Source organism: Terrapene carolina, unplaced genomic scaffold (assembly GCF_002925995.2).
Source record: "Terrapene carolina triunguis isolate 2854851 unplaced genomic scaffold, T_m_triunguis-2.0 Scaffold33911, whole genome shotgun sequence".
NCBI lineage: Eukaryota > Metazoa > Chordata > Testudines > Emydidae > Terrapene > Terrapene triunguis.
In genome coordinates, this window is record NW_020698262.1 from 11,546,635 (window position 1) to 11,561,968 (window position 15,334).

Consider the following 15,334-nt stretch of genomic DNA (forward strand, 5'->3'; position numbering starts at 1 on the left):
GTGTGCAGTGGTCTACCCATATAGTTCCCATAGCAAGACTGGGGACTAGCTTTGGAATGCAGTATTAGAGGATATGAGGAAGCAATGAAACACCGAAGACATTGTAAGCCTCTTTGTTACATTTTTGTTTTTGTTTTTGTCCAGTCTATATATTTAGGACATATTATTTGTTTGTGGGGAGCTATGTTATTTATTTAACTTAGGTTTCTGCAAGATTTATTAATGCCAAATGCATCTTCATGAATAGACGTTAATATCCAAGTGCCTAGATGCTTTGATAGGTACCTTTAAACAACAAATGTAAATACAGAAAATCTAGAACAGGGGTCGGCAACGTTTGGCACGCGGCTCGCCAGGGTAAGCACCCTAGCGGGCCGGGCCATTTTATTTACCTGCTGATGCGGCAGGGTCGGCCAATCGCGGCCCCCACTGGCCGCGGTTCGCCATCCCGGGCCAATGGGGGCGGCGGGAAGTGGCGCGGGTGAGGGATGTGCTGGCCGCGGCTTCCCACCACCCCCATTGGCCTGGGACGGCGAACCGCGGCCAGTGGGGGCCGCGATCGGCCGAACCTGCCACGTCAGCAGGTAAATAAACTGGCCCGGCCCGCTAGGGTGCTTACCCTGGCGAGCCGCGTGTCAAACGTTGCCGACCCCTGATCTAGAATAAGAGAGGTCACAAAAATGTTATATTGGTATATCAATACTTTTTCTGATGAAGTTTAAATAAAAGGTGAGAGGTGTGTAGTATACAAATGTAACTTATATACTAGTGATTATCTTAATTTATAGTATTAGAGTTCATTTGCTGTAAAATGCTATATCCATGAAAAAGATCTGGAACATTTTTGAATTTGTAAACATGGCTTTACATCAACAATATGAGGATATTCACAGCTGAGTGTAGATCTTCAGAAGGCTGAATATTAAAAAATATATTTCTCAAAAAACAGACTATAAATCCCATAGAAATCATAGAATCATAGGGCTGGAAAGGACCTGGAAAGGACCCTGTGCTAAGGCAGGGCCAGGTATACATAGACAATCACTGACAGGTGTTTGTCTATCCTGTTCTTAAAAACCTCCAGTGATGTGGATTCCACAACCTCCCGTAGAACCTTACTCCAGAATTTATACTTAGAAAGTTTTTCCAAGTATCTAATTTAAATCTCTCTTGATGCAGATTAAGCCCAACACTTTCTTGTTCTATCTTCAGTGGACAGGGAAAATAGTTGATCACCATCCTCTTTAAAACAGATCGTACCACATTCGAACACTGTTATCCGGTCCCCTCTCAACCTTCTTTTCTCAAGACTAAATATGCCCAGTATTTTTAATCTTTCCACATAGTTCAGATTTTCTAAACATTTTGTCATTTTTGTTGCTCTTTTCTGGGCTCTCTCCAATATATCCTCATCTTTCTTAAATTGTGGCACCCAGAAGTGGACACAGTACTCCAGCTAAGATTTCACATTTGCTGAGTAGAGGAGGACAGTTACCTCCAGTGTCTTACATATGAGACTCATGTTAATGTATCCCAGAATGATATTGGGCTTTTTTGCAGCTGCATCACACTGTGGACTCATATTCAATTTGTGATACACTATAACCCCCAGATCCATCTCAGCAGTACTACCACCTAGCCAGTTATTCCCCATTTTGTAGTTGTGCATTTGATTTTTAGCTTCCCAAGTGTAGTACTTTGCACTTGTTTTTATTTAATTTCATCTTGTTGAATTCAGATCAATTCTCCAATTTGTCAAGGTAATTTTGAATTCTAATCCTGTCCGCCAAAGTGCTTGCAATCTCTCCCATCTTGGTATCATCTGCAACTTTTATAAACATATGCTGCACTCCATTATCCAAGTCATTAATGAAAATATTGAATATTACTGGACCCAGGACAGATCTTGTGGGACGCCACTAGATATGTCTCCCCAGTTTGACGCGAACCATTGATAACTAGTCTTTGAGTTCGGTCTTTCAACCAGTTTCATCTAGAACACGTTTGCTTATGAGGTTGTCATGTGGGACTGTCAAAAGCCTCACTAAAATCAAGATATATCATGACATGCTGCACTCAGCATTTCAGTGGTGCTCTTTATGAATACGCCATTAGAATTATTTAATAATTTCTCATAATATTAAGATGATTTTCCTCATTCAAAAGTAAGCGTATTACCAGTATCGCAGTAGTTTCTCCCCCTGGAGATAAGATCACCCTTATTTTTTCTAGATAATGTACATGAGATATTTAAGAAGCTAATATGCAACACATCATACTTAAGTTGTACATGGACATACCATATATGTACAGTGCTGGATATTTTCATTAGTCCAGGTGATGTATTTTAGGACTGACATTGTTTCAGAGAGAAATATGAGCGCATATAATGGATCAAATAATTGAAATATTCAGTGTTCAAAAGGTGCTTTTCTTATGAAGTGGTAAGTAGAGTGCTTACCCATTGTTGTTACATTTTAAAATAAATAAGCAAATAACTGCTCTGCGTAAAGCTAAGTCAGGCTAGAGCTGTTTTTCTCTGTGTTGCTGGATTCTTTCAGTTAGTCACTTCAGTGTCTTCATAATTTATTTTGCCCCCAGAATTGTAGTGTGACAATGCTTACTTTTGCTTGCAGTTGTATTGGAGAATCATGAGGTGACAGATGAAGATGTAGAGCCCGCTCTGAAACGCCAACGGATAGAAATTAACTGCCAGGATCCCTCTATTAAGGTTGTGATAATATACTTTTCTGTTGTTCAGAAGATCAGATACATGCAATTGCTTTTCTTTGGGGGGAAAAAGTATGTTAAAAGCAGAGGATGGATAATAAAATATTAATAGTATATTTAAATGTGAATGGGGGGGCGGGTGGTTACCCTTTCTTCAAATGTTTTAGAATTATTATTATTATTTTAATTGTTTATCATTATTTATACAATATAGTGCTATAAGTTATGGATCAGGACCCCAGTGTACTAGGCAGAAAAAAACCCAGGAAAATAAAAGGTTCCTCAAGGGCTTACAATCTAGGTGGTGATGTCCGTAGTGATGGAGAAAGGAGGTAGCAGGGAGGGCTTGCGGGGTGGGGGAGAAGAACTCTATTTTAGCTATGTTGAGCTTGAGCTGATTGCTAGATATCCCTAAAGAGATCTGAGAGAGAGAGGCCTAGATTCTAGTTTGGACAGAAGGAGACAGGTGTGGAGTAGAGAGGTAGATCTGTGAGTCGTCAGCATAGAAACGTTAGTTGAATTTGTTTTGTGTGGATGAGATCACCCAGAGATGAGGTGCAGAGGGGACAAATATGGAGTTCTGTGGATCCCCCATGGAAAGCTGTAGAGGGGGATGAGGAAGACCCTCCTAAGGACACAGTGAAGAAGTGATTAGAGGTAGGAAGAGAACCATGAGTGGAAATCACAGAAGCCGAGTGAGGACAAGATTTCAAGAATATGTGCATGGTTCACAGTGTTGAAAGCAGCTATGGCAGGTCAAGGAGATAAAGATGAAATACTGATTTTGAGCTTTAACTAGAAATATGTCATTAAAGACTTTGGCGAGAAAAGTTTCAATGGCATGCAAAGAATGGAAGCCAGATTGGAGAGGGTCTAAGATGGAACTGGAGTGGAACTTCAGACAGTGATTGTAAACAGCACATTCAGTGATCTTAGAATTGAAAGGGAGAAAAAAAGTGGGGTAGTAATGGGAAAGGCAAGCTGGGTCATGGGTGGGAGTTTTTAAGATGGGAGAGACTCAATAATGCTTGTTTGTATGGGAAGAGAGTGAGAGGTGAATGAGAAGAATAAAGGAGGGGATGAGAGTAGGCATGAAGAAGATCAGGAGATGGGATGGGATGAGGTTACTGGGATTAGAAGAGGGGAGCAGATGAGAACCTTCTGCTTCCCTGACAGGAGAAAAGGACAGAACTGTAGGAGGGGAAGGAAAGGCAAGCTATGGGGAGTGGGAAAGTCTTATCAGATTTTGTCAGTTTTCTCTTGGAAGAAATTGGTGAGATCCTGTGTGTTTTATTGGTAGTTAGCACAAACACCCATATGGCTTAAAACCTGGAGGATTGCTAAGTACCTCGTTATCTTCCAGAGCCAAATCAGCTCAGTTACCTTTTAATAATTCTTTTAAAATTAGTTTTCTTTGAATCAGTCCAGCCACATTTGACTTGATTTCCCTGTGCTCACAGACCTTCCCCACCTCTCCCACATATGTTTCTTATTGGTAGTGTGTATTGATAATGTTTCAGTCTTGAGCACCAATAAACATGTAGATAATATTCTGCTGCTACACAGATTGGCGTATATAGTCTTACCTTCTTAAGATTGCCCTAGAAGCTGTGAAGATCAGACAAATCTTCCCAAATTAAGAGTGCAAGCTGGCCAGCAGCATTATCAAACACTTCTATACTGCTCATTTTACTGTAAGCTAGGCTAGCTGTGTAAATTTAATTTTAGATGGAGGCCACTAGGTGGCATACTGGCTGTTTCTTAAAGTCAATTCAAGGCTTATGTATTATCACTAGGGCTGTCAGTTAATCGCAGTTAACTCATGTGATTAACTCAAAAAAATTAATTGCAATTAAAAAAATTAATCACGATTAATCGCAGTTTTAATCACACTGTTAAATAATAGAATACTAATTGAAATTTATTAAATATTTTGGATGTTTTTCTACATTTTCAAATATATTGATTTCAATTACAATACAGAATACAAAGTGTGCAGTGCTCATTTTATATTATTTTTATTACAAATATTTGCACTGTAAAAATGATAAAAGAAATAGTATTTTTCAATTCACCTCATACAAGTTACAACTGTAGTGCAATCTCTTTATTGTGAAAGTGCAATTTACAAATGTAGATTTTTTTTTGTTATGTAACTGCACTCAAAAACAAAACAATGTAAAACTTTAGAGCCTACAAGTCCACTCAGTCCTACTTCTTGTTCAGCCAATCGCTAAGACAAACAAGTTTGTTTACATTTACGGGAGATACTGCTGCCTGCTTCTTTTTACAATGTCACCTGAAAGTGAGAACAGGCATTTGCATGGCTCTTTTGTAGCCGGCATTGCAAAATATTTACGTGCCAGATATCTAAACATTCGTATGCCCCTTCATGCTTCAGCTACCGTTCCAGAGGACATGCTTCCATGGTGATGACGCACGTTAAAAAAAAAATGCGTTAATTAAATTTGTGACTGAACTCCTTGGGAAAGAATTGTATGTCTCCTGCTCTGTGTTTTATACGCTTTCTGCCATATATTTCATGTTATAGCAGTCTCGGATGATGACCCAGCATGTTGTTCGTTTTAAGAACACTTTCACTGCAGATTTGACAAAATTCAAAGAAGGTACTAATGTGAGACTTCTAAAGATAGCTACAGCACTCGACCCAAGGTTTAAGAATCCGAAGTGCTTTCCAAAATCTGAGGGACAAGGTGTGGAGCATACTTTCAGAAGTGTTGAAAGAGCAACACTCCGCTCCAGAAACTACAGAACCCAAATCACCAAAAAAGAAAATCAGCCTTCTGCTGGTGGCATCTGACTTAGATGATGAAAATGAACATGCATTGGTCTGCACTGCTTTGGATTGTTATTGAGCAGAACCCATCATCAGCATGGACGCATATCCTCTGGAATGGTGATTGAAGCATGAAGGGACATATGAATCTGGCACGTAAATATCTTGCAACTAGACATGCCAAACCCACGAAAAAAACGCAGAAATTGGGCTTGTTTTTGGCTTAATTGGCTTGTGAGTAGTCTGTTGGTTAGTTTTTGGCTTGTTGCTTGTTGTAGCTTGTTGCTTCTTTTTTTTTGATCGGTTCCCGGCAAGTAGGGGCAAGCAGGGGTAGAGCGGGGAGAGAGCCAGGGGTGCACAGCAGGCCCACCACAGTCCCAGACTGCACGCCCGGGAGGTCTTTAGTCACATAGAGTGTTGGGGTTCTTAGGGATTCGCTTGTTTAGGTCTTGTTTTGAAATGGGATTTACTTGATTTTTGGCTTGTGAAGGTCAGGGGGCTTATTTACCGCGTGAAAGTTGGCAACTGTGCGTTGCAACGCTGGCTACAACAGTGCCATGCAAATGCCTGTTCTCACTTTCAGGTGACATTGTAAACAAGAGGTGGGCAGCATTATCTTCTGCACATGTAAATAAACTTGTTTGTCTGAGCGATTGGCTGAACAAGACCTAGGACTAAGTGGACTTGTAGGCACTAAAATTTTGATATTGTTTTATTTTTGAATGCAGTTATTATTTTGTGCATAATTCTACATTTGTAAGCTCAACTTTCATGATAAATAGATTGCACTACAGTACTTGTGTTAAGTGAATTGAAAAACACTATTTATTTTTTTTTACAGTGCAAATATTTATAATAAAAAATAAATATGAAGTGAGCACTGTACACTTTGTATTCTGTGTTGAAATTGAAATCAATATATTTGAAAATGTGGAAAATGTCCAAAAATATTTAAATAAATGGTATTCTATTATTGTGTAATAGTGGGATTAATTGTGATTAATTTTTTTAATTGTGCATTTAATTGCGATTAATTTTTTTATTTGCTTGACAGCCCTATTTATCACTGTTTAATTGTGTAATTTCCTCCAGAAAAATCTTGCAGAATATGCCTTTCAAAAATGGATATATTTGCTTAGGAAAACAGATCTTATTCCTTTCTTTGCGTATGTCCAAGTTAGCTGTTCGATATGGAATGAAATTCAGCGACACTTGTTGCCTTTGAGGTTATGTTATTTGTTTTAATGTATTGATATGATCATTCTACACATTTGTAAGCAGCTAACTTTATCTTTTTGGGGAGATCTTATCAGACTTATCCATTAGTGTGCTGAAGCACGTTTATAATCTTTTCTTTTTTATTCATGAGAGAGTGAGATGTTTTGGTTTGTCATCTTAAACTTTGGTGTGGCAGGTGAAATCACATTAATAAGATGTTCAGTTTGGATGCTGTTGGCTTCTACATGAAGAATTACAGGAAGTCTGTGAATGGTAATAATGCTGCTGGATTTCATCAGTTTTAAGGATGGTCAAATTTTGTGACTAGAAAGGTTGATAGTGTCCCTTGAATTGTTTGCCAATCATATTTAGGTGGCTCTTGCTATATGTAAGTTCCTGAAGATAAATTTGTAAGTTTCTAAAATGGCTCTTTTTACCTTCTCTCCTCCTCAGTCGTTCCTGTTTTCCATTAACCAGACAATATGCCTACGACTGGATAGTATTGAGGCAAAGCTGCTGGCACTAGAGGCTACCTGCAAATCATTGGAAGAGAAATTGGACCTCGTCATGAACAAACAGCATAGCCCTATCCAAGTCCCCATGGTGGCGGGTTCTCCCCTTGGTGCTACACAGACATGCAATAAAGTGCGATGGTAAGAAAAGAACAGGCCAGTCATCAATATACCAATGTACTTTTTCAATACTATCCCAAATCCATCTCTCTGGCAGTACCAAGCTCTGCAGCTTTATGTTTACCTGTCAGGAGCTTGGTATTTTGGTTAGAATGTAGAATTAATTCATCTTGAAGGCAATTGCTATGCCAGTTCATGACGTTACTTCTATTTAGACTGAGACTAAACATATCACATTGGTCCATGAACAGCTTGGAACTATTTCCACATTTCATTTTGATTTAAACCAGACTGATTCATCCTTCCTTTGGAAAAGTCGCATCAAATATTAGATGTGTTTTTTAAGTTTTTCTTTTCTTTATTTTATATTAACATTTCTAGTTAATGTGTTTATTGATTGCTTAGGCCATATCATTCTAATCACTTCTCATTTTACTTTTATCTACTACAAATTAAACAGAATTGCTTAGTTACATGTGCCTGTTCCCTAAAAGTTCTCAGTAGAATAATATCTAGTGTTTATTTCTCAGATAGAATCATAGATGTTAGAGATGGAAAATACCTATTAAATAATCTGATCCATTTCACTGCAACTGCAGACTTGACCTACAGTACATTTACTTGTACATTGTCCAGTATGGTTTTAAATGTCTGAAGCATTGGTAGTCCACCCCTTCACTTTGAGGATTCGTCCAGTCTAATAGATTTGACTGTCAAAGGGTTTTGTGTAATGATGAGCCTAATTTTTCCCCATTCATAATTTCATTCAGTTTTCCTAGATATGCTTCCATAAATAATTTGACCTAAATAATTAATCTCCGTCCTTGTTTACATCTTTGTAATATTTATAGAGTGTTTTCATAGTCCATATCCTCCTTGGTCAATTTGTAGCCAAGATACACATATTTAACTTTGCTTTCATAAATCAATTTTTCCAGCCTATGATCTCTTTCATTACTCTTCTCTGAACTCTGATTAGTTTCTGAATATTTTTCTGACCTGTGGTGCTCAGAAATAAACACAATATTCTAGGTGCACTAAAGCCTTTTATAAAAAAGCTATTACCTCCTTGCTTCATTCTGTGAGGCCCCTGAATGTACACGTTAAAAAACAACAACTTTGTCCTTCTTTTACTGCCATGTTGAACTGCAAATATCTGTGTAATTTGCTGGCCACTGTCATGTTGGGTTCCCCTTAAGCATTACTACTTTATAAGTAAATATGTCTTTCCGATTGTATTTCCCCCAAGATACACACTTATATTTTTGCATTTCTGTCCTGAGGGGTGTTTGCAGCTAGCCTCAATTTAGTAATGGCAGTTCATTAACATGCTGTTTACACCCTCTCTCAGTTCATTAATGAAGATGCTAAACCAGACTGGACCTGATACTGATACCTTAAAAAAACCCATAGATTCAGATATTTTACAGTCAGAAGGAACCATTATGATCATGTGATCATTCTTACTTACTGCATAACACAAGCCATATAATTTTGCCCAGTAATTCCTGCATTGAGCCCAATAACTTGTGGTGGAAGTAGAGTATATATTTTAGAAAGACATCCAGTCTTGATTTAAAAACTTCAGATGATGGATGTTCCTTGGTAAACTGTTTCAGTGGTTCAAATGCATCTTTATTTCTAGTTTGAGTTTGTCTAGGCTTCTACTTCAACTTTAATCTACTACTAGATAGTGTGCTGGTCACACATAACTCAAATGACTTTTTGAGAGCAGTTGAGTGCCCAGTACTTTTGAAAACAGGCTGCTTATTTAGGTACCTAAATATAAAGTTTGGAATCTAACTTTAGGCACCCTTTTAAAAACATGGGGGATCCATAATTGTCAGGATTATTCTTTCTTTGAAACAGGTACCTCATAATTGTCTATGATCTTAAGAAATAATTGTCAGCAATAGGTAATTCCCTTAATAACTAAACTGGAATGATCAGACTGTGGACTTGTATGGCAGGTGCTGAAATGTTGTATGTTAAAACATTCCAAGTATCCCTTCACCTACTCTTTATCATTATCTATTGTTACAGGGACTTCCTTTCTTATTATTCAAATTATTTGTATATATTTGTTTTTGTTAAATACAGATTTTTAGAAAGGAATTTAGGGTCCTGTATATAATTTAAAAACATCCCCTTATAATGGGCTTTATACACAAAGCATACATTTAAAAGATTTATTCACAAGTATGTGACCTGGTCAGGAACCTATCCAGTGAGCATTATCCTTCATCAGTAGGTTTTTCTAATTATACTGTTTTAATTCTCTAATGGATTTAGTGTTCAACCTGAGGCTGCGTTCTCTCTCTTAAGGCCATGCATGCCTGCTGTAGGCATTCCTATGAAGCTTAGCAGTTAATCTCTCACTTTAGGATTTCAGATTTTTGTGACCGTTTTTCTGGTAGTCTGAAAACATTTTAGGCGATGAGGCTCCCGCCACCGTGCTTCACATATATTTTTCAGAATTATAACTGTGAATTAAATGATCTTAAATACTTTGTGCATTTGTTATTAAATACCAGAGAAAATGGATTCCCGATCCAATGATTTCCAGCTAGTGTGTGGCTAACTAAAAGCTAATAGCTTCTTCGCTACTCATGGGAGAAGGTAGGGGGAAGAGATACTTGGTATAGCTGTGTCTGTGTGTGTTTAAAGCATTCAGTTTGGTTTTTCTATTTTGTAGAATTACTTTTGTCCTTTGATTTTAATTAAAAAGATTTTTAGCATGATTCCCAACAAACAGCAGCATTCCCTCCATTAATTATTTTAATGAAATATGAGTGACAGGTATAGTACATCAACTTAAAAATTTTTTGACAGCAAGTAATAAATTGTTAGGAATATCTTCAGCTTTGTTGTCAAGAAAACATTGACTTTCCCTGAAGTTCAGTTCAATTTCTGGGCTATAGAACGAAAAGAACAATAGGAGTATATACTCAAAGGACACATGTATTTAACTTATAGTTCATTTCTGCTTTAACAAAGCTTCTGGAGAGTAGGTGAAGAGCTGTCAGCGAAATACCAGAGACTCATTCACGTGGAAAGGATCTACACCTGGTTCTGAGCCAGCCCAGCTTTGTTAATGGCTGGCTCAGTTTCACTGTGATAGGATGTATCACTAAATTCCCTATCTCTCATCTCATAGAAACTAGTTCCACTTGTTGATTATTTCTAATTAAAAACCTGCATTGACTGTTCTGTCGTAGGACTCTCTCTTTATGTTCTCCCGCTCCTTAAAACACAGATAGCGGTGGAGAACTGCCAACTTCAGTTGGTATTTCAGACACAGATTTACAGATTCTACACTTGAATGAGATCCTTCAACCCCTTTCTCCTCCTCCTGCCATTACACTAATACCAGTTCTACCATTGTAATAAAACCATTGTGTACAGATAGCAGAGCCATGTCAACCAGATGGTGTTACACTTCACAACAGTATCTTAGTTGTGTGTCAGCAACGCAGACTTTCCATTTTTTCCCAGTAAATTCTTTAAAGTTGTGATATCTCCTCTTTCCCCCCAAGCAACTTTGAATGTTTTTTGTGTATTTTATTTAGAGATTAGCTGCTTGTATTAATGTGATACAGATTTACCATAATCAAGGTTCATTTGTTACAATATTGTACATAGTAGAGTGTATTAATTATAAATTCACACATCAATGTTATTGCTCTGTGATATTTTGCTATTTTTTAATACTTGTTATATAAATTTGTCCCCTAAGGTATGTCGGTTTCAAGTGTGTCTAGGCCATCTTGTGATGAGAACAAGGGTGACTTGGATACGAGCTATTTTTTTTTCTGCGTCACCTTGTGGTGGGTTCTGACAACTGCAGTGAAGCAGCAGAGTTCATCCTAGATTATGATTTGGAATGTCATACTACCTGCTTCTGCTGCAGAGGTCAGAATAAAATTACACAAGGCTTGTTTATAAGATTGAGTGATATAATATAATCTCGCTATGCAACTGATGTTTTATAGAGCCAGGAGTCTCGCTTATGTAAAAATTGGCAGCTTGAAGCTCAACTTTCTATTGTTTTCCCACTGTAATCTTCACATGCTGATTTATTGGGATAACTCATGCTTTCCTCCTTTTTTTTTAAATGCCAATGTGTAGTTTCCAAGTTTTTAAAATTCTCATTAGGGAAATAAAGCAGAAGTTTCAAGGAGATTTGCAATAAATCACGGACCTCGCTACATTATTAGCTTTCAGAGCAGAAATTTGTTGCATTCAGAATCTGAATCTGCTTTCGATCTTTATTAAACATAGGAGAATTGATATATCAGGGTAGAACTTTTCCAACACTCTTCCTTGGTTTTATTTTTTTGTTTTGTTTTTCTTGAAGACTTGCTGACACCTCTTGGGAAAACTACAAAATATTGAAAAATGACGATTTCATGTGCTTCTGGTGTTTTCACTAAATACAGTGCATAAAAGCTGAAGTCTTGTTCCCACAGTTGTTCTGCTCCTCTTAACTCCCACCTGATGTCATGAAACTCTATGACACACCAACTAACTGCAGTGGAGATGGATTTGATGTTACTCTAAAAAATTATAATCTTGGGTAGCAAACAAGCTGCATGAACAGGTGGAGTCTTGAGAAACAAAAAAGATTAATCTTCAGAACTCTTAGTAGAAAGGAACAGATAAAGAAGTCACAGAAAATCTGACACACAAGAGGAATTCTTTCTAAGCAGAATGTTATTGAGTTTTCCATAAGCTGTTGGTAGATTTTTAAAAGGGACTTAAAGACAGTAAATAAACACAAATAAGGCTTGCAATAATTAAAACTTAATAAAAGAGACTTAGAAAATAATTTGTTAATGCTTAGTGACTGTTGTTTAAAAATATGTGGTTTTCAACCTTATCTATGAAGCCAGGACTATGATGGTTCCATAATATTACTGTTAATATGAATTAATCCCCCTTTTTTCCCCCCCAAAAATTAGAGGAATAGAAAGATGTTCTCAGGCTGTATACAGAATTGTGTTTAACTGATTAGAGCCTTAAAATAGCCAAGAACAGTAGTACAGTAATGTAATAAATATCTTAGTAGTAGGAGAATGTGTATTGTTTTGGTGTTCTGAGTCTTGTCTTGTCTGATGTCATTCAGCCTCTCATTCAATCTGTCCAGAATCTGACTGGCTCTGTGTCTGCCTTCATCATTTTTTGGTAGTATGGCCATCAGCAATCCCTTATTTTTGAGGTAACATGCAACCAAAACTTTCAATAGCTCCCATAAGATTGTTGGAGAATTTAAGGTAGTTCCTTCAGTTCGCTGTAGTGCAACATTTGATATCACTTAAATGCAACCTCAAACAGAAATTTACAAACTTGGAACATGTTCAGACAGAAGAGAGGTGGTTCATAGATTTACTAACTAAATATATGGACCTGATAGTGCAATGAAACTCATGTTTGTTTGTCTTTTAAAACATTTTCCCTGGAAAAATTCAACCTAGATACAGCATTTTTTTGTTGTTGGCATACTGGTGTTACCAAGTTTCTCAACTTGGTTAAAAGTTGGTTAAACAGGTAAAAGCTGTTGAAATGGCTAGTTAATTGGTTAATTATGCCAACCACTGATTAAAAATCAACATTGTAGTTTTATATTTTTCTGTACAGAACATGGACTGCAAGGTTAAATGCACTGCTCACCATTGTCAAAAGATCTCGAGTGACATCCATGAATAGGAAGTTTTGCTCATGTTGGCAAGGGAAGGGGGATGGTGTAACCTTTTAAAAATGGAATTACTCTGCATGGACTCTCTTCCAGCATACCATGTAGGTAGCGTCTGTCAACTTACATTTTTTTTCAAAAAGCAGTATTTGTAGCTTTTGACTAAGATTGCTAAATAGAAAACAAAAGGGGCATGACACAGTTCCACCACTAGGTGGGATATGCAAACTTGTTTTTATTTGTTTTTATATGAGGTGTTGTTTGTCCTCTTGTCAAGTAAAATCTGTCAACAGAGTGGGTTAGGTTTTGATTCATAGGATTTATTCTTCTAGTATGCATCTCCAGTGTGCCAATTGGAATGCCTTTTGGCTTTGGATTTTCCCAGTTCAAGGAGTTCAAGAACTATATTTCTGGACAAATGTTTCTTTTTGTTTTCAAGTTGTTTTGTATTCCAGTGATATGGAACATTAAAAGTTAAGAGAAAGATTAATTTAAATGGATTTGCAAAGCATTGAAGCAAGAAAACAGAATTAGAGCACAGTTGTAATTCAGGAATAAGATAAAAGAATGTAAGATAAACTGCTGCATAGAAAGTCTTTAAGAAAAAACAAAACATCATCAACAACAACAAAATCCAGTCTATAGAAATTGAATTACAACCAGAATAGAAAAAAGTAATTAAACTATATATAATATGAAAAAAATATATTTTCTATTGACTACGAGTAACTAGCATTGCACACATGCTTATGTGCTTTGCTGGATTGGCGCCTGTAGCATCAGTGAACTAACAAATGCAGCTCCCAGACCTCTGCAGTTCTCAGTCAATAAAACTGGTGTATAAACAAAGCTATTTTAACTTGTTAATTACTATGGGCCCAAATCTGTAGCTCCAGCCTACACAGAGTTCCTTTTAAAATCAGTTGGATTTTTGCATGAAAATCAGCTCCTGAAAGGGCATGATTGTTCAACCCTCATGTGAACAGTTCTTAATCACACAAGTCATCCCACTGATGTTATTGCATGGGAAAAGATTGGATGATTGGGTCTATGATCTGTGCTGAACAAAATCCACCATGTTCATTTTAGGTCTGTTCGCAAAATGGGGGAATAAAACCAGTATTTGCAAAATGGAAAAGGACTATCTTCTGTGTGAAAAAATAGATCTCCAAGTTTCCAGAATGTGTTACAAAAATAAAACAGAAAAAACCTTCAAAACTATATAGAGAATGGCTTATTCTTGTAAAGATAAATTGTATTTTTCATAATGAAGTACACCTTAAAATAATTTTCATATTAAAAAATATTAGACTATTAAAAAATACAGAGCAAATCCTGCAATTTAGGCTGGTGAAGGTTAGTAGCATTATTGAGATGACTTTGGAAGAGAAGGAAGTTAGTGGTTATGTCCTTAGAATTGCAGCTGTTCCTTGGAGGAGTTTAGTGCATATTTGTTTCTGTGATATTCCATGCCAGGGGAAATACTGTGGCTCCTAATAAAGGGATGGATGAAAATCCAAAGACACTGCAGTAGTAGCACAGTCATTTTTGGGTAGATGATCGCATATTTGACATTGCTGTTGGAATGTAAGGAGGGGCTATTTTAATTTCGTCTTTTTGAAGCTGTTTAACAAATCAAAGACTGGAGTGCTGAGTGTAGTCTAGTTGCGTATCTTTCCCCATATCTATGTCATCCAGAATAGTAGTTTTAGTTTCTTTTGGATTCAGTCTGAACAAGTTCTGGCTTAGTTAGTAAACCTCCTCATTTGTCACACGAACACTTCAGAGACATGTTTGAAAAGTTTAATGTTGATTCTTCCTTTGGTGGATCATGGCGTTACTGATTTATACTGATTACCTACCTTGCTGGCCAAGCCACTCTGTGTGTCACGTGTGTGTATTCATGCTCCGGACGAGGTGGATGTACTTTGTACATTCTTTGTACTTAAATCCTGCACAATTCTGCACTGAAAACATTTTAGACCAATTCTTATGTTTGGTTTTTGATATTTTATCATTCGTGCTAGTTTAAGATGCACAGAAGCACTCTTCTAAACTACAGTTAGATCCTGATTCAGAATATTAGAGCTGGATACTAGGTACTTCTGAATTTAACCTTTCCCATTTCCTTTATTTTAGTTATATGAAGTCTTCATAAATTCAGACTTAGTGTTTGTGTTATGAATTGTTGAACAAATACTGAAATGCTGTGTGTTTTATCATTAGTGTAGATTGCACTTCTTGGAGTGATTGCTCATGTTGATT

The 15,334-nt window shown here is 37.0% G+C and overlaps 1 protein-coding gene across 2 annotated transcripts in view; it reads left to right on the top strand.

The window, feature by feature from the left end:
* The window catches only part of LOC113409654 (protein BANP), a 251,306-nt gene that overhangs the window by 27,174 nt on the left and 208,798 nt on the right, over nucleotides 1-15,334 (top strand). For both annotated transcript variants that reach the window (XM_026663811.1, XM_026663812.1), the window contains exons 3-4: nucleotides 2,637-2,731; nucleotides 7,199-7,398. In XM_026663811.1, the coding sequence (XP_026519596.1) occupies nucleotides 2,637-2,731; nucleotides 7,199-7,398 (295 nt within the window). The remainder of the gene's footprint in view (nucleotides 1-2,636; nucleotides 2,732-7,198; nucleotides 7,399-15,334) is intronic.